Source organism: Hyla sarda, chromosome 1, assembly GCF_029499605.1.
Source record: "Hyla sarda isolate aHylSar1 chromosome 1, aHylSar1.hap1, whole genome shotgun sequence".
Taxonomy (NCBI): Eukaryota; Metazoa; Chordata; class Amphibia; order Anura; family Hylidae; genus Hyla; species Hyla sarda.
In genome coordinates this window covers 607,805,465-607,829,162 of record NC_079189.1, presented here as the reverse complement: position 1 = coordinate 607,829,162, position 23,698 = coordinate 607,805,465, and the positions used below count along the sequence as shown (strand labels likewise).

The 23,698-nt window shown below is 46.2% G+C and overlaps 1 protein-coding gene across 1 annotated transcript in view; it reads left to right on the top strand.

Annotated features, from left to right (window-relative positions):
• Positions 1 to 23,698, top strand: part of LOC130299357 (zinc finger protein 615-like) — a 68,651-nt gene that overhangs the window by 24,003 nt on the left and 20,950 nt on the right. Inside the window, exons 3-10 of the mRNA XM_056551446.1 lie at positions 2,874 to 2,995; positions 3,340 to 3,519; positions 5,299 to 5,425; positions 5,518 to 5,609; positions 5,688 to 5,766; positions 5,863 to 5,954; positions 6,089 to 6,197; positions 14,291 to 15,608. Of these exons, the coding sequence (XP_056407421.1) occupies positions 2,874 to 2,995; positions 3,340 to 3,519; positions 5,299 to 5,425; positions 5,518 to 5,609; positions 5,688 to 5,766; positions 5,863 to 5,954; positions 6,089 to 6,197; positions 14,291 to 15,608 (2,119 nt within the window). The remainder of the gene's footprint in view (positions 1 to 2,873; positions 2,996 to 3,339; positions 3,520 to 5,298; positions 5,426 to 5,517; positions 5,610 to 5,687; positions 5,767 to 5,862; positions 5,955 to 6,088; positions 6,198 to 14,290; positions 15,609 to 23,698) is intronic.

Here is a 23,698-nt window from a genome sequence, read left to right as displayed (position 1 = left end):
CGTGGTGAGGTCGGCGACAACTGGCAGAGGGACTTCAGCGGGATCCATGGCCGGATCTACTGTCACGATGCCGGCTGGCAGGAGGTGGATCCTCTGTGCCAGAGAGGGATTGGCGTGGACCGTGCTAGTGGACCGGTTCTAAGTCACTACTGGTTTTCACCAGAGCCCGCCGCAAAGCGGGATGGTCTTGCTGCGGCGGTAGTGACCAGGTCGTATCCACTAGCAACGGCTCAACCTCTCTGACTGCTGAAGATAGGCGCGGTACAAGGGAGTAGACAGAAGCAAGGTCGGACGTAGCAGAAGGTCGGGGCAGGCAGCAAGGATCGTAGTCAGGGGCAACAGCAGGAGGTCTGGAACACAGGCTAGGAACACACAAGGAAACGCTTTCACTGGCACAATGGCAACAAGATCCGGCGAGGGAGTGCAGGGGAAGTGAGGTATACATAGGGAGTGCACAGGTGAACACACTAATTAGAACCACTTGCGCCAATCAGCGGCGCAGTGGCCCTTTAAATCGCAGAGACCCGGCGCGCGCGCGCCCTAGGGAGCGGGGCCGCGCGCGCCGGGACAGGACCGACGGAGAGCGAGTCAGGTACGGGAGCCGGGGTGCGCATCGCGAGCGGGCGCCACCCGCATCGCGAATCGCATCCCGGCTGGAGGCGGTATCACAGCGCACCGGGTCAGTGGATCTGACCGGAGCGCTGCAGTAGCGAGAGTGTAGCGAGCGCTCCGGGGAGGAGCGGGGACCCGGAGCGCTCGGCGTAACAAGGACAACCTATTAAACCTCAGCAGGGCCCTTGCATGGGGTATAGGGGTCCAAAAAATGAGAATGGTAAAATGGAAAAAAGAAGAAAAAAAGGTAAAACAATTATGTGGAGATAAAATTGTAAAATATAATAATAAAATATGATAATGTACTGTATATCGAAAACAGATAATGGCAGTCTCTGGTGTAAATCAAATTCATTCGTTTGAAGCGCTTGTTATAATTCAAAAAAGGGTGCCTGAGATGTTCAGCATTGGAGTGGAAGTATATTGTAGTAATGAGCTGGCGATCTGTCACAGTTCATTCATAAGTTAGGATACAGATTTGCCGCAATGGTACAGTGTAACAATGTTGGCACAGTTCATGTGACAGTATATGGATGTTGTCACAATTCAACTGTCACATGAACTGTGCCAACATTGTTACACTGTACCATTGCGGCAAATCTGTATCCTAACTTATGAATGAACTGTGACAGATCGCCAGCTCATTACTACAATATACTTCCACTCCAATGCTGAACATCCCAGGCACCCTTTTTTGAATTATAACAAGCGCTTCAAACGAATGAATTTGACTTACACCAGAGACTGCCATTAACTGTTTTCGATATACAGTACATTATCATATTTTATTATTATATTTTACAATTTTATAAAAAAAAACTGGATGTCCAGCGCCAAGGTTCGTGCAAAACAGATTCTTTAATGCTTAAAATGCCATAGCAGGGGTCATAAGGTACGATTAAGGGTGCTAACGCACCTGAAACGCGTCACCTTATGACCCCTGCTATGGCATTTTAAGCATTAAAGAATCTGTTTTGCACGAACCTTGGCGCTGGACATCCAGTTTTTTTGTTTTGCTAAGTGGTGCTGCCTCGCACAGTCCGTGCGCCTGGGGCCCTGGAGGGTGAGCTGAGAATTCCATTACATCTTTTGTTCTTTACAATTTTATCTCCACATAATTGTTTTACCTTTTTTTCTTCTTTTTTCCATTTTACCATTCTCATTTTTTGGACCCCTATACCCCATGCAAGGGCCCTGCTGAGGTTTAATAGGTTGTCCTATATTATATATTGTTGTAATCAATAAATACCATATATTAACTTTTACTGGACCAACTCTCATTTCTTATATCCTTTTTCTTTTTTCAAATTGTACCTTGAGGACTAGTTTTATATAAATTCCGTTTATATACCCTCATACATTTTAATTATAGGCCTTCTTGGGTAAAGGCAACACCTTTAACCTCAGGTACAATCTACTACTAAGTGAGCCACACAAATCTATACATAATAAAAAATAAAGACTTGTGATATCGCCGCGTTCGAAAATGTCCGAACTGAAAAATATAAGGTTAATTAAACCACACGGTCAATGGCGTACACCTAAAAAAAAAAATTCAAAACTCCAAAACTGCGTATTTTTGGTCACTTTGTATATCATAAAAAAATGTATAAAAACTGATCAAAAAGTCAGATCAAAACAATCATGGTACCAATAAAAACTTCTGATCACGGTGCTGACAACGGGCCCTCATACCACCCCGTATACAGAAAATTAAAAAAGTTATAGGGGTTAGAAGAGGACAATTTTAAACACACTAATTTTGGTGCAAAGATTTTGTGGTGAAATGATTAATATCATTACAAAGTATAATTGGAGGCACAAAAAATTAGCCCTCATATGAGTCTGTAGGTGCAAAATTGAAAGCGTTCTGATTTATAGAAGGAAAAAATGAAAGTGCAAAAACAGAAAAAAACCTGTGGTCCTTTAAAGGGGTACTCCGCTGCTCAGCGTTTGGAACAAACTGTTCCGAACGCTGGAACCGGCGTCGGGAGCTCGGGACGTCATAGCCACGCCCCCTTATGACATCACGCCCCACCCCTAAATGCAAGTCTATCCAGCGGCACCAGCTCCAGCGTTCGGAACAGTTTGTACCAAACGCTGAGTAGCAGAGTACCCCTTTAAGGGGCTAGATGGGATATACACTTCCTCAAACTTCTCTACATATGACAGAAAACTTGAGGAAATATAGTGACCCCGACCAACCTTCCTGTCACTCTCACAGCCATTTTTACATTAAAATTTTCTTTCTTTTCTTTCAGGTTCTTATAAAATTGCATTATCTGTCCTGACTGACCCATCAACCATGGAGAGAGACAGGAACAAGATGGCTGACAGGATCATAAACCTCACCCTACAGATACTCTTCTGGCTTACTGGAGAGGTGAGGGATTCTGGGAGTGATGTCACATGACCTCATTCTTATCTATGTAATAACAGATGGATATGGCTGGAGAGGTGAGGGATTCTGGGAGTGCTGTCACATGACCTCATTCTTATCTATGTAATATATGGATATGACTGGAGAGGTGAGGGATTCTGGGAGTGATGTCACATGACCTCATTCTTATCTATGTGATAACATATGGATATGACTGGAGAGGTGAGGGATTCTGGGAGTGATGTCACATGACCTCATTCTTATCTATGTAATATATGGATATGACTGGAGAGGTGAGGGATTCTGGGAATGTATGTTGTGATATTAATGTGTCTCTCCATACACAGGATTACACAGTAGTGAAGAAGTCCTCTAGTGGGCGCTGTCGGGCCCCTGTGTGTGAAGGATGGGAAAGAACCCTGAGCCCAATCCCGGGGCCCCCACCTCACTCCCTGATACATGAGGAAATAGAGGAACAGGAGATCCTAGAACTGTTCAACAAGATGATGGAGCTGCTGACTGGAGAGGTGACACTGCTGGGACATTATACAGTAATGGAGGGGTCTGGTGATGACTGGAGAGGTGACACTGTTGGGACATTATGCAGTAATGGAGGGGTCTGGTGATGACTGGAGAGGTGACACTGCTGGGACATTATGCAGTAATGGAGGGGTCTAGTGATGACTGGAGAGGTGACACTGCTGGGACATTATACAGTAATGGAGGGGTCTGGTGATGACTGGAGAGGTGACCCTGCTGGGAATGCTGGGACATTATACAGTAATGGAGGGGTCTGGTGATGACTGGAGAGGTGACACTGCTGGGACATTATACAGTAATGGAGGGGTCTGGTGATGACTGGAGAGGTGACACTGCTGGGAATGCTGGGACATTATACAGTAATGGAGGGGTCTGGTGATGACTAGAGAGGTGACACTGCTGGGAATGCTGGGACATTATACAGTAATGGAGGGGTCTGGTGATGACTGGAGAGGTGACACTGCTGGGAATGCTGGGACATTATACAGTAATGGAGGGGTCTGGTGATGACTGGAGAGGTGACCCTGCTGGGAATGCTGGGACATTATACAGTAATGGAGGGGTCTGGTGATGACTGGAGAGGTGACACTGCTGGGAATGCTGGGACATTATACAGTAATGGAGGGGTCTGGTGATGACTGGAGAGGTGACACTGCTGGGAATGCTGGGACATTATACAGTAATGGAGGGGTCTGGTGATGACTGGAGAGGTGACACTGCTGGGAATGCTGGGACATTATACAGTAATGGAGGGGTCTGGTGATGACTGGAGAGGTGACACTGCTGGGAATGCTGGGACATTATACAGTAATGGAGGGGTCTGGTGATGACTGGAGAGGTGACACTGCTGGGAATGCTGGGACATTATACAGTAATGGAGGGGTCTGGTGATGACTGGAGAGGTGACACTGCTGGGACATTATACAGTAATGGAGGGGTCTGGTGCTGACTGGAGAGGTGACACTGCTGGGACATTATACAGTAATGGAGGGGTCTGGTGATGACTGGAGAGGTGACACTGCTGGGACATTATACAGTAATGGAGGGGTCTGGTGATGACTGTAGAGGCGACACTGCTGGGACATTATACAGTAATGGAGGGGTCTGGTGATGACTGGAGAGGTGACACTGCTGGGAATGCTGGGACATTATACAGTAATGGAGGGGTCTGGTGATGACTGGAGAGGTGACACTGCTGGGAATGCTGGGACATTATACAGTAATGGAGGGGTCTGGTGATGACTGGAGAGGTGACACTGCTGGGACATTATACAGTAATGGAGGAGTCTGGTGATGACTGTAGAGGCGACACTGCTGGGAATGCTGGGACATTATACAGTAATGGAGGGGTCTGGTGATGACTGGAGAGGTGACACTGCTGGGACATTATACAGTAATGGAGGGGTCTGGTGATGACTGGAGAGGTGACACTGCTGGGAATGCTGGGACATTATACAGTAATGGAGGGGTCTGGTGATGACTGAAGAGGTAGGTGACCCTGCTGGGAATGCTGGGACATTATACAGTAATGGAGGGGTCTGGTGATGACTGGATAGGTGACACTGCTGGGAATGCTGGGACATTATACAGTAATGGAGGGGTCTGGTGATGACTGGACAGGTGACACTGCTTGGAATGCTGGGACATTATACAGTAATGGAGGGGTCTGGTGATGACTGGAGAGGTGACACTGCTGGGAATGCTGGGACATTATACAGTAACACCACTGGAGGGGTCGGGGTGATGACTGTATCATTGTGTGTCAGGTTCCTATAAGGTGTCAGGACGTGGCGGTCTATTTCTCCATGGAGGAGTGGGAGTATGTAGAAGGACACAAGGATCAGTACAAGGATCAGGTGATGATGGAGGATCAGCAGCCCCTCACATCAACAGGTAAGAAGAGACATATATATCACTGTCACCACTTAGTAACATAGAAATCTATCCAGCAGGTAATGTATTCATTCCCTGTGTGTTCCCTACAGATGGAGTCATGGATAGAAATCCACCCGAGAGGTGTCCCCATCCTCTGTATTCCCAGGATTGTCCAGAGGGAAATGTCCCAGAGAACCATCAGGTAGATGGAGCTAAAGTCTCCTTAAAAATATGACAAAGTGATTGATCCATTTTACATTTTATTGTTGTTTATGTTTAGGGTGAAGATCTGATCCATATTAAGGTTGAGATTAAAGATGAAGAAGAAGTGGAGACAAATCAAGGGGCCAATCAGCAGTGTAAGGAGGGGGAGACTTTCGCTGGTTGTAAAAGTAAAATCTGTTCTGAGGTTCTCTGAGATAATAATCTATTCATTCCCTGTGTGTTCCCTACAGATGGAGTCATGTATAGAGATCCACCCGAGAGGTGTCCCCGTCCTCTGTATTCCCAGGACTGTCCAGAGGGAAATGTCCCAGAGAAGCATCAGGTAGATGAGGTTGATCCTATCCCACATCTCTATAGGGGGGTCCTGCAGTCATAGATGTGAGGATAGATTTTGGGGGTCTCTGTTGCTCCTCCTGTCTGCTGTATTGTAGTGAATTGTTCTATATGTCACATCAGGGGGGAGATCTGACTAATAATAAAGTGGAGGATGAAGAAGAGAGGATGAGGGGCCATCACCCGTGTATGAGGGAAGGGAAGGACGAAATTCCAGGAGGTGTTACCCCAGGTATGTAAGAATTCCAGGAGGTGTTACCCCAGGTATGTAATAATTCCAGGAGGTGTTACCCCAGGTATGTAAGAATTCCAGGAGGTGTTACCCCAGGTATGTAAGAAAGGATTAACAGAGGGAATTTTGAGCGTATTTATTTATTTATTTATTTATTTTTTTTTTTTCTTCCTAGCGTTTAAAATCATCAGGCTGTCCTCCATATAGTCCATGAATATTAGATGTGTGGCAGTCCCGTTGTGTGTAGGATCCTCTTCTACATGTGATTGTCTTTGCACTGATTCACTCTTTATATTGTTGGTGAAAGGTCGTGCAAAAAAAGCATTAGGGGAATACTGAAGGCTTTTGGAAGAAGCACAGGTGTCATGTTCAGGATAGAGGGTAATAATTATACAGGTGATAGATGAGAAGAGCTGGAGACCACCAGGGTAGGTTCCCAAAACTGGCAGATCCAGGTCCGGTCCTGGGACATCATCGGGTGCACTGTAAAGAGGAGTATAGTGATCAAAGCCCACTCCAGGAGTATAGTGATCGAAGCCCACCCCATACCTCTTTAGAGGCCAACCAAATCATCAGAAATTGACGTTGAGTCAGGTGTTTCCTACGGTACAGTGTCATATTATCTGCTCCACAATAGAGCAGATGTATAGGATGACTATATGCCACAGAGTGCGGGACTGTCAACATTTCCTGGGTTCTGAGCAGTTCTGAAGTGGCACACCAGGGGACATGTGACTACTAAGCGACCCCATAAATACAATTGTAGGTCAGATAGAGCTAGACACCCCCCCCCCCCCCTTTTTAAGATCTTTGCTATGTGGTGACTCTAACCCTGGTAGACTTATTGGCTCATATAAAAGAATACTACCAGATATCTTCCAGAGGAACATGTGGGAATAGGAAAGGGAGACTGTAAAGCAATATATAAAATTTTAGGTAGCAGAACCATCTTGATTAGATTTACCCTAGCTGGGACAAACAGGAAAAGCCCAGACAATGGCCAAGGTTTATTTATGATATGATTATGATAAAGTCCAACAATAGGGATAAGGTATCCATGGTATTTCCACCTGGATGTGACATAAAAACACAGTTTAAAGCATTTCATTTGAATACACATTTAAAGCGCATTTATGTGTATATTCAAGGTTTAATCGCACACAAAGTATTTCTACCTGGTTGCCACATAACAGTTTAACGCATTGACAGTGAGAGTTGACTTGTAGGTGAGTGACAAATCACTATATCTAGTAAAGCAATAGTAAAAGAATTGTTGATTGGATATTGGTATTGGCCTTTCTGCAAGTAAGAATGTTGGTGGCAGTACCAACACCAGTACAGGTAGCAGTAGCAGCCAGGTGCCTGGATGTAGTAGTAACAGCTGCATCAGTGTCCAAAGTTTTCACTGTCTGCCAGGGGTTGTGTGGATAGTGCGAGCCTTGTGGACTGATTGACTCATTCGAGGTCTTTTCAGGAGAAGGAAGAAGAATCTGAAGATATGGTGGTGAGCCAACTTTCAGTGGATTCCTCGTTGTCTACAGTTACATGGCACAGTGGAAATGTCCGTTCTAGTCGGTTTGTTCCATCATCTCTATCTTGAATTATGTGAGGGCAGTCAACCTTTGGAGTGTGTTGGTGGTGGAGGTGAAAGACTAGTGATGGTGAGCATTGTAGGAGCACTGTAAGGCGTCATGGTGGCTATGCTGAGGGGAAACAAGGAGCCCAAGAGGTTCATGTAGAGAGGCGTGGCGGGGACGATGAGGAGGAGTTTGATAATGATGACTATGTATTGTTGGACAGGACAAGGGAACCAGGTGAGGAGGAGGTGACAAGTTCTGAGCAGGAGGGTAGATTAAGCCAAGATTAAGAAGACCTGTCAAATGTAACAGATGTAGGTCTGATGAAATAAGTTGACAGTGATGCTGCTGCATCTGTAGGAAGGGCACAGTCAGGTGGTGCTGTCCCTATCCGGTAATCTGCTGCATGAAAATTCTTTTCTATGTCACCAGAAAACGTGGCACTGTGCAATCATTGCAAACAGAAAGTAAGCTTTTGCCACTGTGTCTGAACTCATAACGAAACTTAACCATGTTTTTAGGTTAGAGAAGGGTGTCTATCTTAAAGGGGTACTACCGTGCTGACAACTTATCGCCCATCTAAAGGATAGGGAATAAGTTGCCTGATCACACGGGGTCCCGCCGCTGGGGACCCCCGCGATTTCGCACGCAGCACCCCGCTCTCATCAGGCCCCAGAGCGAACATCCGCTCCGGGTCTGATGACGAGGCCGGTGATCGTGACGTCACAGCTCCGCCCCCCGTGTGACGTCACGCTCCGCCCCCTCAATGTAAGTCTATGGCAGGGGCGAGACAGCTGTCTCGCCCTCTGCCATAGACTTACATTGAGGGGGCGGAGCGTGACGTCATGATACTCTGGCCCCGTGATCGGCAGTCATTAGACCCGGAGCGATGTTCGCTCTGGGGCCTGATGAGAGCGGGGTGCTGCGTGCGAGATCGCGGGTTCCCCAGCAGCGGGACCCTGCGCGATCAGGCAACTTATCCCCTATCCTTTAGATAGGGGATAAGTTGTCAGCACGTTAGTACCACTTTAAGTGGAAGGCCATGCATAAGTTGGAGCTTATGTGGGGACCTTGGATTGACACTCCAGGTCTACCGTCGTTGTACTTACGTAGGAACCCTATGGAAGTATTGTTGGGGGGGAGTGAGATAATTTCCTTGTCTGTCTTTTCCACAGTGTTGCTTGTGTGTTATGTGTCCTGTTCTTCTGTGTTAGTCTCGTATTGTTATGTGTTCTATGGCAATGGAGCTCTCTTTGAGCTCCTGAGTGGGACTCCATTTATACTTTCTCTGTAGTCCCTTGTAGATGTCCTCACCCTTGCCCTTTTGTTGACTGTTCAGAGTGGTGCTTCTTCTTGATTGTGTCTCATCTATGCAATGTATGTACGGATCAAGTGTTCTTTTGCACTATTTTTCTATGTTGCGGGTCTCTCTTCATCCCTTGAGGAGGACACAACATGGGAACCTAGGGGGGGAGGGGGGAGGTTGTGGGTTTAGTTTGTATTGTTGTTTGTTTATAAAAATACAAAATGTTCAATAAAAATTTTCTGATAAAAAAAAAAAAAGTAAGCTTTGGCCAGGGTACAAATATACAGTGGGGAAAAAAAGTACTTAGTCAGCCACCAATTGTGCAATTTCTCCCACTTAAAAAGATGAGAGGCCTGTAATTTTCATCATAGGTACACTTCAACTATGAGAGAAAGAATGGGGGGAAAGAATACAGGAAATCACATTGTAGGATTTCTAGTGAATTGGTAAATTCCTCAGTAAAATAAGTATTTGGTCACCTACAAACAAGCAAGATTTCTGGCTCTCATAGACCTGTAACTTCTTCTTTAAGAGCCTTCTATGTCCTCCACTCGTTACCTGTATTAATGGCGCCTGTTTGAACTTGTTATCAGTATAAAAGACACCTGTCCATAACCTCAGTCAGTCGCATTCCAAACTCCACTGGGAGCAATAATTTGAAAATGGAAGACATACAAGACCACTGATAATCTCCCTCGAACTCTGGCTCTACGCAAGATCTCACCATGGGGTGTCAAAATGATCACAAGAACGGTGAGCAAAAATCCCAGAACCACACAGGTGGACCTAGAAATGACCTGAAGAGAGCTGGGACCAAAGTAACAAAGGCTACCATTAGCAACACACTACACCACTAGGGACTCAAATCATGCAGTGCCAGACCTGTCCCCCTGCTTAAGCCAGTACATGTCTGGGCCTGTCTGAAGTTTGCTAGAGAGCATGTGGATGATCCAGAAGAGGATTGGGAGAATGTCATATGGTCAGATTAAACCAAAGTAGAACTTTTTGGTAAAAACTCAACTTGTCGTGTTTGTAGGAGAAAGAATGCTGAGTTGCATCTATAGAACACCATTCCTACTGTGAAGCATACCTGAGTGTGGGAGAGAAAAACGGAGAGACCGACACAGGCGCCTTGTGCGTTACCACTAGACAGGAATAACAGATAAAAACAAACACAGTGAGCGGGCAGGAATTGCCCCTTAGGTAATGGCCGCTCACCTTGAGCGAATAAGGTATTCGCATATAACCCACACCGTGGGTGACAGAAGGATCGGAACTGCTGCTGAGGCTGGGTCCCAGGAAAGGAAAAGATCCGATCCTGATGGAAGTGGAGGCGGAGAAGGAAAATATGACCCTTACAGAGGCGCTGCTAGTTCCAGAGTAATGTAGAAGCCAACCAGAGGTATTGGTAAAACACCGGAGTGGTTTATTAGAGCATAAGAAGACAATGAAGTACACAGATGACGCGTTTCGGGGGAGCAACCCCCTTCCTCAGATCAGTGACACTGATCTGAGGAAGGGGGTTGCTCCCCCGAAACGCGTCATCTGTGTACTTCATAGTCTTCTTATGCTCTAATAAACCACTCCGGTATTTTACCAATACCTCTGGTTGGCTTCTACATTACTCTGGAACTAGCAGCGCCTCTGTAAGGGTCATATTTTCCTTCTCCGCCTCTACTGTGAAGCATGGGGGTGGAAACATCATGCTTTGGGGCTGTTTTTCAGCAAAGGGACCAGGACAACTGATCCGTGTAAAGGAAACAATGAATGGGACCATCTACCGTGAGATTTTGAGTGAAAACCTCCTTCCGTCAGCAAGGGCATTGAAGATGAAATGTGGCTGGGTCTTTCAGCATGACAATGATCCCAAACACACCGCCTGGGCAACGAAGGAGGTGCTTCGTAAGAAGCATTTCAAGGTCCTGGAGTGGCCTAGCCAGTCTCCAGATCTCAACCCCTTAGAAAAACCTTTGAAATGAGTTGAAAGTCCATGTTGCCCAGCAACAGACCCAAAACATCACTGCTCTAGAGGAGATCTGCGTTGAGGAATGAGCCAAAATACCAGCAACAGTGTGTGAAAACCTTGTGAAGATTTACAGAAAACCTTTGACCTCGGTCATTGCCAACAAAGCGTACATAACAAAGTATTGAGATGAACTTTTGTTATTGACCAAATACTTATTTTCCACCATAATTTGCAAATAAATTCTTTAAATATCAGGCAATGTGATTTTATTTTCTCATGATATAGCTCATAGTTGAGGTATTCCTATGATGAAAATTACAGGCCTCTCATCGTTTTAGGCTCCACCGCAATGAGGCCTAGAAATAGTAGTGACACCTGCATGGTTGCGCCAATCCGGTTGAAATTATGACCGTAGCCGCCTATCCTCCTACTCATCCAGGTCCTCCTCCATGGACATTTTGCATCCCTCCACAGGGCAGAGCATAGCTTACCATCCTTTTCCTTTCATCAGTGCAAAATCAAGCGTTGCCATACTAAATAACATCTGCTAAGCCTGGCACACTGTCCACTGTTATGTACATATCGCTCGAGGTAATAGTAACTTGTACAGTAACTTGAGCAGAAGGTCAATATAGCCGGTAGTAGGTGTCCGAGCGCCTCTAGCACATAACAATGATCGGCAGTGGGTCAGAGAGATCTATGACTGGCAGTGGGTCCGAGAGATCTGTGAATGGCACTGGGTCAGAGAGATCTATGAATGGCACTGGGTCAGAGAGATCTATGAATGGCAGTGGGTCCGAAAGATCTGTGAATGGCACTGGGTCAGAGAGATCTATGAATGGCACTGGGTCAGAGAGATCTATGAATGGCGGTGGGTCAGAGACATCAATGAATGGCACTGGGTCAGAGAGATCTATGAATGGTGGTGGGTCAGAGAGATCTATGAATGGCAGTGGGTCAGAGAGATCTATGAATGGCGGTGGGTCAGAGAGATCTATGAATGGCAGTGGGTCAGAGAGATCTATGAATGGCAGTGGGTCAGAGAGATCTATGAATGGCAGTGGGTCAGAGAGATCTATGAATGGCGGTGGGTCAGAGAGATCTATGAATAGGAAATGGTACAAATAACATTGATTTGGGACAGTAAGGTGTATTATTGTATGTACCGCTAGGACAGAGTTAGTTCACATATTCGATCTACTCATTGAGCCCAAGAGGAACTACAGTTTTTACCCTGTAGATCCAATAATTATCTCTTCTTTAGAGCAACAAACCATTGTCCCACTTCATTTCAGATATGTCCAATAAGTGTCAGGAGAAAAGCTGAAAAGTCCCAGTCGTGTTTGATATTCTCGTGTCTGGAGACGCTGTGCAATGTAAACCCCTATGTCATGTTGGTTCTGTATCTTAAAGGGGTACTCCGCCCCTTCACATCTTATCCCGTCTGATCATGGGGGTCCCACAGCTGGGGACCCCCCTTTGATCTTGGCTGCAGCACCCCAGACATCCTGTGCACGGAGCAAACCTCTGACTGGCGATGTGGGGAGGAGGCACGTGACCTCACGGCCGCGTCCCGCTCGTGACATTACAGCTATGCCCCCTCAGTGCCAGTCTATGGGAGGGGGCTGTCATGCCCCCTCCCATAGACTTGCATTGAGGGGGCGTGGCTGTGATGTCACGAGCCTCTGGCGCTGCACCCGACACTCTAAATGAACTCTGGGTGCAGTAGGGAGATCGCAGGTGTCCTGAGCGGTGGGACTCCCTTGATCAGACATCTTATCCCCTATGCTTTGGATAGGGGATAAGATGTCTAGGGGCGGAGTACTTCTTTAACGATTGTATTGTGTTCGCTACGCTGTGGCTCCACGTCTGACTTTAACCCCTTAATGACCCATGACTTGTATACACGTCATGGTGCTGTTAGGGTGTTTGGCGCGGGCTCCTGAATTGAGCCTGTTCCATATTCGGGACCCCCCTCCAGCTGATTTCAATAGACGAGGGCCGCCTCTAAAAGCCTGGCGCTTTGGGTGTTTTGGCAATCTACTTCAGGAGGTAGCTGGAGGGCTTACCCCTGCTTCCTGCCCATCTGTGGCTCTGCTATTGTCTGTCTACAGCCGGATGTATCAGTCGAGCCCAGAGAACACAGATCAATGCAGTTCTATAGAACTGCATTGATCTGTATGAGCAATCTAATGATTCCTACTAAAAGTCCTTCAAGGGGACTAATAAAGTGTAAAAAAACAAAACAAAAAAAAAAACACACACACATTACTTCTCCTGTAAGGTGAACGTTGTAAATGTAAAAAAATATCAAACCCCAAAATTACAATTTTTTTTTTAATCCCATCATATCCCCCCAAAAATGATGTAAATAAAAAAAATCAATATCATAATAGTACCGATAAAACCTTTAGATCCTGGCACAAAAAAATACCTTCATACAGTATATACGGTATTTGAAAAAATAAAGTTTTTGAAATTTTTTTTTAATTAGTAAAACATGATGCAAACTATACAAATTGGGTATTAATCGCTTTTAATCGAGTTTCAATCGCGCCGACGTAAAGTGTCAAAATGACATGTTAGTTTGGCCGCTCAGTAAACAGCGTAATTCCCCCCCCCCCCTTTTGGATCATATGTTATAGAGAAAAATTAAAGAAAGACGTTACAAAGTACAGTTTAGTCCCACAAAAAAACAAATCCTCATATGGGCGTGTAGATGAAAAAGTAAACGTTACGGCTATTAAAGGGTGAGGAGAAAAAATAAAAATGCAACAACGAAAATTGGCAAGGTCCTAAAAGGGGGACTCCGCTGCTAGATATGTTATCCCCTATCCAAAGGATAAGATGTCTGATCTCCCACAACACCCAACATTCTAAACAAAAGCCGGGTTCCTGCCTCAGTGGTCGTGACATCACAACCACGCCCCCTCGTGATGTCATGCCATGCCCCCTCAGTTCATGTCTATGGGAGGGGGCGTGTCAGCTGACACACCCCTCCCATAGACATGAATGGAGTGGGCGTGACGTCACGAGGGAGGTGTGGCCGTGACGTCACGATCACGGCCTCCGGCTCCGAGTGTTCTGAACAACATGTTTAGAATGCTAGAGCATAGGAGTAAGGGGTTAACAAAAACTGCACTTGTGTTTTACAGACAAATAGAAATGTTATAAATGTCTCTACTTTGTGGTTTGAAAAAAAAACACACCAAAATAAAAACAAAATCTACTTTATTCCTAACAGAAAATCCCAACTGTGATGAAGATGTGATGTTATCGCTGAATTATAACGATGAAGATACCATGCAGCGCTCCTCAGGCAAAGATTATACACTACAACCTGTACTACATCCAGGACATCACAGTACAGATCTCTCATACAATCCAACGGATCATCAGGAACCTTCTCCCAACCAATCACAAGTTGTTACCGCAAGTGCAGAGCAGAAAGGGAGGAAAAGGTTTCATTGTGATGAATGTGGAAAACAGTTTAAAAGAAGATCAAATCTTCTTACTCATGGAAGAAGTCACACAGGAGCGAAGACATATTCGTGTTCAGAATGTGGGAAATGTTTTATAAATCAATCTAAACTTGTTAGACATGAAAAAAATCACACAATAGAAAAGCCATATTCATGTTCAGAATGTGGGAAGTGTTTTAAATGTAAATCAGATCTTGTTATGCATGAGAGAATTCACACAGGAGAGAAGCCATATTCATGTTCAGAATGTGGGAAATGTTTTACTGCGAAATCACAGCTTGTGGCACATAATAGAACTCACACAGGAGAAAAGCCATATTCATGTTCAGAATGCGGGAAATGTTTTACAGATAAATCAACTCATATTAGACATGAGAGAATTCACACAGGCGAGAAGCCGTATTCATGCTCAGAATGTGGGAGATGTTTTACAAGTAAATCAGATCTTGTTACACATAAAAAACGTCATACAGGAGAGAAGCCATGTTCATGCTCAGAATGTGGGAAATGTTTTACTGATAAATCCGCTCTTGCTAGACATGAGAGAATTCACACAGGAGAGAAGCCATATTCATGTTCAGAATGTGGAAAAAGTTATACTGTGAAATCACATCTTGTTAGACATGAGAGAAATCACACTGGAGATAAGCCATATTCATGTTCAAAATGTGGAAAATGTTATATCGTGAAATCACAGCTTGTTAGACATGAGAGATTCCACACAGGAGAGAAACCATTTTCATGTTTAGAATGTGGAAAATGTTTTCCTCTAAAATCACATCTTGTTATACATGAGAGAATCCACACAGGAGAGAAGCCATTTTCATGTCCAGAATGTGGGAAATGTTTTACAAATAATTCAGCCCTTGCTAGACATGAGAGAACGCACACAGGAGAGAAGCCATGTTCATGTTCAGAATGCGGGAAATGTTTTACAAATAATTCAGCCCTTGCTAGACATGAGAGAACACACACAGGAGAGAAGCCATATTCATGCTCTGAATGTGGGAAATGTTTCATACAGAATTCAGCTCTTGCTAAACATGAGAAAATTCACCTGAGACAACGAGAGTATAACCAGTAAAACCTTCCAGCGAAATGTTGAATTTGAAAGGATTCTAAGGGACAAATCAAATAATTACCCAGTCCAATGAGCATAATGTGAACATCTCCTGATTCAGCTCCTGATGGATGATAGAGACATTATGTGTACGGCCATTATGTCACAATTATTAATAAATATACATTATAAATGGTTGAATATTTCATTTCAGGAGAATGTATAATAAAAGGAGAAGATATTATCAATATATCCTAAGATAAGAAGCATTGTCACAATTCTTCCCTAATGCTATTTACAATGGGACTCTGCTGCTGCCAAATCTCCATGCGGAATTCCACACAGAGATTTAGCAGCAGCAGAGTACCATTGTATTCCTACGTGTGAACATGGCCTTTGTGTTCGATCGCCGCAGCCGGCTATTAACTGTTTAGATCGCCGCTGTCAAATCAGACAGTTCCTCTGTGGTGAGGGTGTGATGAGGGCAGATGGAACTACCCTAGGGGCAGTTGGCATTAACCCCTTGTGTTTGTGACACCAGGGCATGGTTTATCCTCTACACCACCCGAAGGAATACCGCTAGATCCTAGGCTAGGCACGGGGGCAAACAATGTCTCCGACACCAAGTTATGGAACATTGGCAGCTTTACTGATTCAGACAGATGTAACAGTCTATACAGCTTGGCTGGGCCCTAGTAGGTGACCAGTGACTTCAGAGACCTCAGGACTTGCTGGGACTTATGGTGGACTGGGACCATTTGCTGCAGAGCCACGATGGCTGAAGACAGATTGACTTAGACTGACTTGACTATGGCAGACTATGACTGACTTCACCCCTTCTATAGCTTACCAGGCTTTGACTTGACCTGTGGGGTACTGGACTTTAGGATCCGTGGTAGACTTTAGGCCTTTTTAGGACTCAAGACACCTAGTCCTTGACCTTACTGCAACTCCGCAAAGACTTAAAAGAGAAAGAGGAGGCTCCACCCAGGGCTTATATGGGCGAGACTCTGGTGGGGTCCCATAGGTCACATGGTACCTCACTGGGTTACAATCACATGACAACAGGTCTTAAAGGCATAACACATTGTATATAGGGCAGCAAGGGTACAGGGCTGCAACTCCTGTACTGGGCCACCACAAACTCCCCCTCTTAACAACAGCTGTCCTCGGCGCCCAGTCCTGCAGGGTGTACGACATTAAAGTGGCCACTGGGGCCTGGTGATAACAATTCCTGGGTCATTTATGCCGAATGTCCTTCTCAGGGCTGGTGAATAAATAAATAACGGGACGAGTCCATGTGGCATTGGTGAGAATGTCTTTACAGGCTACTTTGTTAGCAAGGGTATGAATAACTGGGATGGTTAGACATACGAGGTTTTTGAGTCTCGTAACTGCATACATAAACACATTTGACTCGGATCAGGCTGACGGACGCTTTCTACCCAAATTCCTTAGCTGCTTGGGCCCTTCGGATATAGCTACTTATCCCCAGAACACTATAACCAAAAATATACATTTTTAGACAACATAGCAATATTACCTTTTATACATGGTAGCTCTGTCACTATACGTATTTTACCTATGCCTCCAGGAGAACTCTCTGTCCAGTAGAGTACCCTGTACACGATGGACAGGAAAGTGGTTAGACATTTAGACATTATTGACTATTTTGGACTGGATAATATACACTGGTTAGTTACAGTCCTAACTAGGCATGACATTTGAAGCAACAACAAAGACCTGGTCTCAAATAGTGTTGAGCGGCATAGGCCATATTCGAATTCGCGAATATTCGCGAATATATGGACGAATATTCGTAATATATTCGCGAATATTCGCATATTCGTTATATTCTCGTTTTATTTTCGCATATGCGAACATTCGCGTATACGAAAATTAACCTATGTGAATATTAGCATATACAAAATTAGCATACGCGACAATTCGCATATGCGAAAATTCGCATATGCGAATTTTCGCACCCCAGTCTCACACAGTTGTATTACAGCCTTCTTTACACCACACAAGCTGGAAGCAGAGAGGGGTGATCACTGTGATGTGTACTCTGAAAAAAAGAAACAAAAAAAAAAAAAAAAGAATATTCGTAATTACGAATATATAGCGCTATATTCGCAAAATTCGCGAATTCGCGAATATGCGATATTCGCGAATAATATTCGAATTGCGAATATTCGTGAGCAACACTAGTCTCAAATGGCTGGAGGTGCTCATCCCCAAATGCAGTTGTACAATTGTGCATTTATACTGGGGGAGCAGATCCTGTCCTTGTAATCCATTGCTAGCGGCAATCCCCAGCATAAAAATGCATACAATGGAGGATGCCTGCAGCGGACTACAAGTGCCACAATAGAATCCTTCACCAGATAGACGGTGTGGATGTGTAACAATTAGAATAATACAGGAATTTAGGTGCACTATGTGGTAGATGTATACAATACATTGGCTATCCCTCAACACTGATGTTAAAATTGAGACATTAGCCAGTATATCCTTGCATGAAGGACACACCAGAGCCCGCACACCAACGCCAAGGTTTCTGTGCGTGATAAGCAAAACCAGGGGCCAATGGGCAATTACGGCAGCACTAGGCCAACTCACAGCCTCCTCCCAGGTACCATCCAGTGTGGCTGAGCCCTCATACAATGGGAGGAAGGAGGCAGACTAGAAGCCCCACCTAAGTTGGCTGATGCAGTTGCTGACCTCACATGTTCCCCTTAACGACGGAACGTATATTTATGTCCTCCGCCGGCTGCCGCGGGATCACGCATTCATATCGGGTCGGTCCCGGCGGCCATCAACGTCCGGGACCCGCGGCTAATATAGGACGTCACCGATCGCCGTGATGCCCTGTATTAACCCTTCATACACGGTGATCAAAGCTGACTGCCGCGTCTGAAGCGAAAGTGAAAGTATCCCGGCTAATCAGTCAGGCTGTTCGGGACAGCCGCGGTGAAGTTGCGGCATCCCGAACAGCTTACAGGACACCGGGAGGACCCTTACCTGCCTCCTCGGTGTCCGATCGGCGAATGACTGCTCCGTGCCTGAGATCCAGGCAGGAGCAGTCAAGCGCCGATAACACTGATCTGTATAAGAGATCAGTGTGTGCAGTGTTATAGGTCCCTATGGGACCTATAACACTGCAAACAAAAAGTAAAAAAAAGTGTTAATAAAGGTCATTTAACCCTTTCCCTAATAAAAGTTTGAATCACCCCCCTTTTCCCATAAAAAATAAAAATAAAACAGTGTAAATAAAAATAAACATATGTGGTATCGCCGCGTGCGTAAATGTCCGAACTATAAACATATATCATTAATTAAACCGCACGATCAATGGCGTACACGTAAAAAAAAATCCATAGTCAAAAAAAGCGTATTTTTGTCACTTTTTATACCATTAAAAAATGAATAAAAAGTTATCAAAAAGTCCGATCAAAACAAAAATGGTACCGATAAAAACTTCAGATCATGTCGCAAAAAATGAGCCCTCGTACCGGCCCATACGCGGAAAAAATAAAAAAGTTATAGGGGTCAGAAAAGGACATTTTTAAACATATAAATTTTCCTGCATGTAGTTATGATTTTTTCCAGAAGTACGACAAAATCAAACCTATATAAGTAGGGGATCATTTTAACCGTATGGACCTACAGAATAAAGAGAAGGCGTCATTTTTACCAAAATATGCACTGCGTAGAAACGGAAGCCCCCAAAAGTTACAAAATGGTGTTTTTTCTTCGATTTTGTTGCACAATGATTACTAATGTCACAAATTAGAATTGGTGACGCAAAAAATAAGCCATAATATGGATTTTTTGGTGGAAAATTGAAAGGGTTATGATTTTTAAAAGGTAAGGAGGAAAAAATGAAAATGCAAAACTAAAAAACCCTGCGTCCTTAAGGGGTTAATGCTGCCTTGAAAGTGTTCAAGGCGCGGGGGAGGGGGGGGCGTGTCTTGCTGCCAACGGGAATGGCCGCTTAGTCCGGGAGCTCTGTCCCTTGGCCACGTAACCTGCTAAATCTGCTACCTGCTGCTCCCTGCCCCATGACGAGAGGCACCCGGTGACGTTGGACGCTCTTGCCGACAACCTTACCTGCTCAGCTGCCTGCCAGAGGGATCGGAAGGTTCCTAACCAGGACCCCTTCTTTGGCTCCGGCCTCTCCACCTGGGTCTCCTGCTCCCGTGCGCAGTCTGCGCTCCAGCTCTGTGGGAGCGGCGGCCATTACGGGTTCCGGTCGGGCTCCTGTGCTGCCTGTTCTGCTTCCGGACTCCTGGGATCCTTTGCCGGCAAGTCCCCTGCTGCTCTCCCCGACGGGGACGTGAGTACACCACCTCCCCTCCTCAGGATAGAGCCCCTGGTACAAGAGAGGGCACAACAGCTGGAGGCCCCCGCTCAGCTGCCCACTGCCACCACTGCACTACAGGAGACCCGCTCTCTCCCTCCTCCACTACAGGACCCTGCTCCCTCCTGCGGGTCTGCATCTACTGGGGCCTCCTCACCTCTCCATAAGGGCCACCTCCCTGCACTAACAGGCCCCTCCGCTTTAGGGATCACCTCCGCTCTCAAGGTGCTTTCCTCCTCTCCTGCACATACTGCTGGGGCTTCCCCTGCCCGGGCTGTGTCCCCTGCATCATCCCCTGCTATTGTGGGTGATTGGGCCCCTGGACTCCCTTCTCCATCCCTCGGTGCTCCTCCTCAGCCACAGAGAATTATGTAATCTCCTAAGTCTTCGGGGGGACCCTCCGGGGTGGTACCCCTTGGGGGCTCTCCCACCATGCCGGGGTCCCCGGGCGCCCCCAGCTTGAGGGCTAGCAATACTGATTGGGGTGATGGCCCCGACATGGAGCTGGGGTGCCCTGGAATCCCTGCTTCTACCTTGCCTCCTATGGACTTTAGTCAGCTACTCTCTCATCTGCCTTCTAAGGAGGACTTTAAAGCACTTATTGAGGAAGTCAAGGACACTTGCCGGGCTGAAATTGCTTGAAAAGACTTTCAGCATGTCTCTCAAGGGGTGGATGATTTGGAGGGGGCCGATGACTCCACAAGGTCCTACATCGGAGAGCTACAAAATACCATGTCTGCCCAAACTGCCTTCCTTAATGACCTTCACTCACATGTAGAGGATTTGAACAACCGGGGTAGGCGTAATAATATCCGGGTGCGTGGTCTCCCTGAGGCTACCCAGAATGAAGATCTACATGTCACTTTGGAGGATATTTTCAACATGATCCTGGGGGAGCCTCCATCACATAGGATCAAACTGGACCGTGCTCATCGGGCCCTACTCCCCCGCCCTACTAATGGTCCTCCCCGGGATGTCATTTGTTGTGTCTCGGACTTCCAGCTGAAAGAGAGGATAATGGCGAAATCCCGCTCCTTGAAGAATTTTGATTTTGACGGTGCTCCCATTCAACTCTACCAAGACCTCTCCTGGATCACTCTACATAAACGGCGACTTTGCAACCTCTCCTGTCCACTCTGCGGTCTGCACAGATTCCTTACCGATGGTCCTTTCCGTTTGCCCTTCAGGCTAGGAGGGAGTGCCGCTATGCTGTACTTCGGACCTTCATGGACCTGCTGGACTTTTGTGCTTCCTTGGACATTCCTGTTCCTGGGATTCAGGACTGGGGGCTGATCCTTCCTCCCCTGTCCCTGCCGCCCGTGTGGAAACCGGTCCGTGGGAAGCGCTCTGGGCGAGGTAAGGCTGCCCCTCCGCCCAGCTCCTCTGGAGCTGTCCTACCTCCATCGTGAGAACTTTGTCTGGGTCTGTTGTTCTCTGCTGTTGACTGTTAGCTGGCTTGCTGAGCTCTTGCCCCTCGTCATGGATCATCTCTTCCTGCTACCCCGTTCTCTGGTGGTTTACGGGGGATATTCCTACTCCCGCAGGAAGTATATTTGGGACTACCCCTTAGCGTGGCCATCGAGTGGACTTATGTTTTCCTGGTTTCTGGGTGTTCCTCTTGGATGTTTGCTTCCACCTCCCTCACTGAGACCGTGATACCTGTTATTGTAATGCTGTTTATTGCTTTACATCGACTGTTTTTCTTAGCATTGGTCTCTTCTTTGGCCTGCGGGCCATTGGTTAGTTTTTGGAATAACTTGTTCTATGTCCCTCCCCTCGTGTTCCAGTTTGTCGTTTTTTTGTATTTCACCATTGTCTTTTCTTTTGTTGTTTCTTTCTGTTGTTTGCTCTTGAGGTCTATGGCGGTAGTTTGGGATGCTGGTGACGTCCCGGGTGCTCGCTCTCAGTGAGTATGGTTTATTTACTTTCTCCTGCCCTCTCCTGACCTCTCATGGCTAAGTGCGTTTCTTTGAATGTTAAGGGGCTTAACACCCCCACTAAGAGGCGATGGCTGCAGCGGGAGTTGGTGGCCCTGAGAGCAGATATTGTTTACATTCAGGAGACGCACTTGGACAAGACGGGCTCTTTCCAATTTCTCTACCACCTCTACCCCCAGACCTACATAGCCTCCATTGATAGAAAGGCGGCAGGAGTTGCGATTTTAATATTGAGGCATTGCCCTCTGCAAGTCTCCTCCTTCTATGCTGATCCCTTGGGTAGGTTTGTTGTTCTCCAGGGTACCCTAGGGGGGAAACAGTTGCTCCTTTGTAATGTCTATGCCCCTAACTCATCACAACTTCCCTTCCTGCGTCGGGTGATGGCGCGTCGACGTAAATTCCCACCCTTGGCCTGGCTCTTAGGGGGCGATTTTAACTTAGTTTTCTAATCCTTGGCTGATCGCCACTCTACGACGGGCTCACGAACACCTCCTTCCCAATTGCACTTATCTATGCTTTTTCGGCGCCTGATATGCTCTGCGGCGCTTTATGATCTGCGGCGCATTAAGCATCCTTCGGATCGTTCGTTTTCTTTTTATTCCCACCCCCAACTCCATACGCTCATTGACTACTTTTTTTGCAACCTTCCCTTGGTTTGCATGCTCTCTTCTGCTTCTATAGAACCTATCTCCTGGTCTGACCATAGTCCTGTTCTTGTATCCTTTTCTCCGTTTACTTCTCCACGCCGTTGCTACTGGCGTCTTAATGTCTCTCTACTCAAAACTCCTACTTCCCGGGATGCGATCCTATCTCATATTAATGATTATTTTGCAACCAACGAAGGCTCTGTGTCCTCCCCGACAATTCTATGGGAGGCTCACAAGGCTGTGGTCAGGGGACACTGCATCGCTCTGGGCTCTCGCCTGAAGAGAGACGCATTGCTCCGCTCCCGGGAACTTAAGGCACAAATTTCTACTCTGGAGGCTCTTCTCCTAACTATTCCTTCTCTATCGATCCTGAGGCATCTGGTCACTGCACGGTCCCAATTGGGAGACCTGGCTCTCCATAAGGTAGAACGGCAATTGCTTTATGCTAAGCAGCGGTTCTATGAGAAGGGTAATAAGGCCCACACTATGCTGGCTAGGCGTCTGCAGGACCATGCTATCGCTCAGGCCCCCTCAGCTCTTAAAGATAACACAGGGACCCTCCATTACCGCCCTGATTCTATTTCCTGCCTTTTTCATGACTACTACTCTAAGCTGTACTCCCTTCCTTCACAACTCCCGGCGGACCCTGGGGAGCGAGCCCCGGTACTGGACACATTCCTTTCTAGATGTAGCCTTCCGGCCCTCTCTGCCACTGGCATGGAGTCCCTGAATGCTCCTGTCACGCTGGAGAAACTTTCTGAAGTTCTTAAGACTTCCCCAACCGGGCGCACCCGAAGCCCTGATGGGTTTACATACTATAAGACCTATTCTTCTGTTCTTCTTCCCAAGCTAGTCCCCTTGTTTAACTCCTTTCTGGGGGGGGTGGGGGGATCCCGCAGTCCTTCTTACATTCCCTGATTACGCTAATTCCCAAGCCTAATAAAGACCCTCATGATTGTTCTAGTTATAAGCCCATAGCCCTCCTCAATTCTGACCTGAAATAGTTTTAATACAATACAGAAATTTAGGTGCACTACTGTGGTAGATGTATACAATGACATTGGCTATCCCTCAACACTGATGCTAAAATTGAGACATTCGCCAGTGTATCCTTATATGAAGGACACACAAGAGCCCGCACACCAACGCCAAGGTTTCTCAAA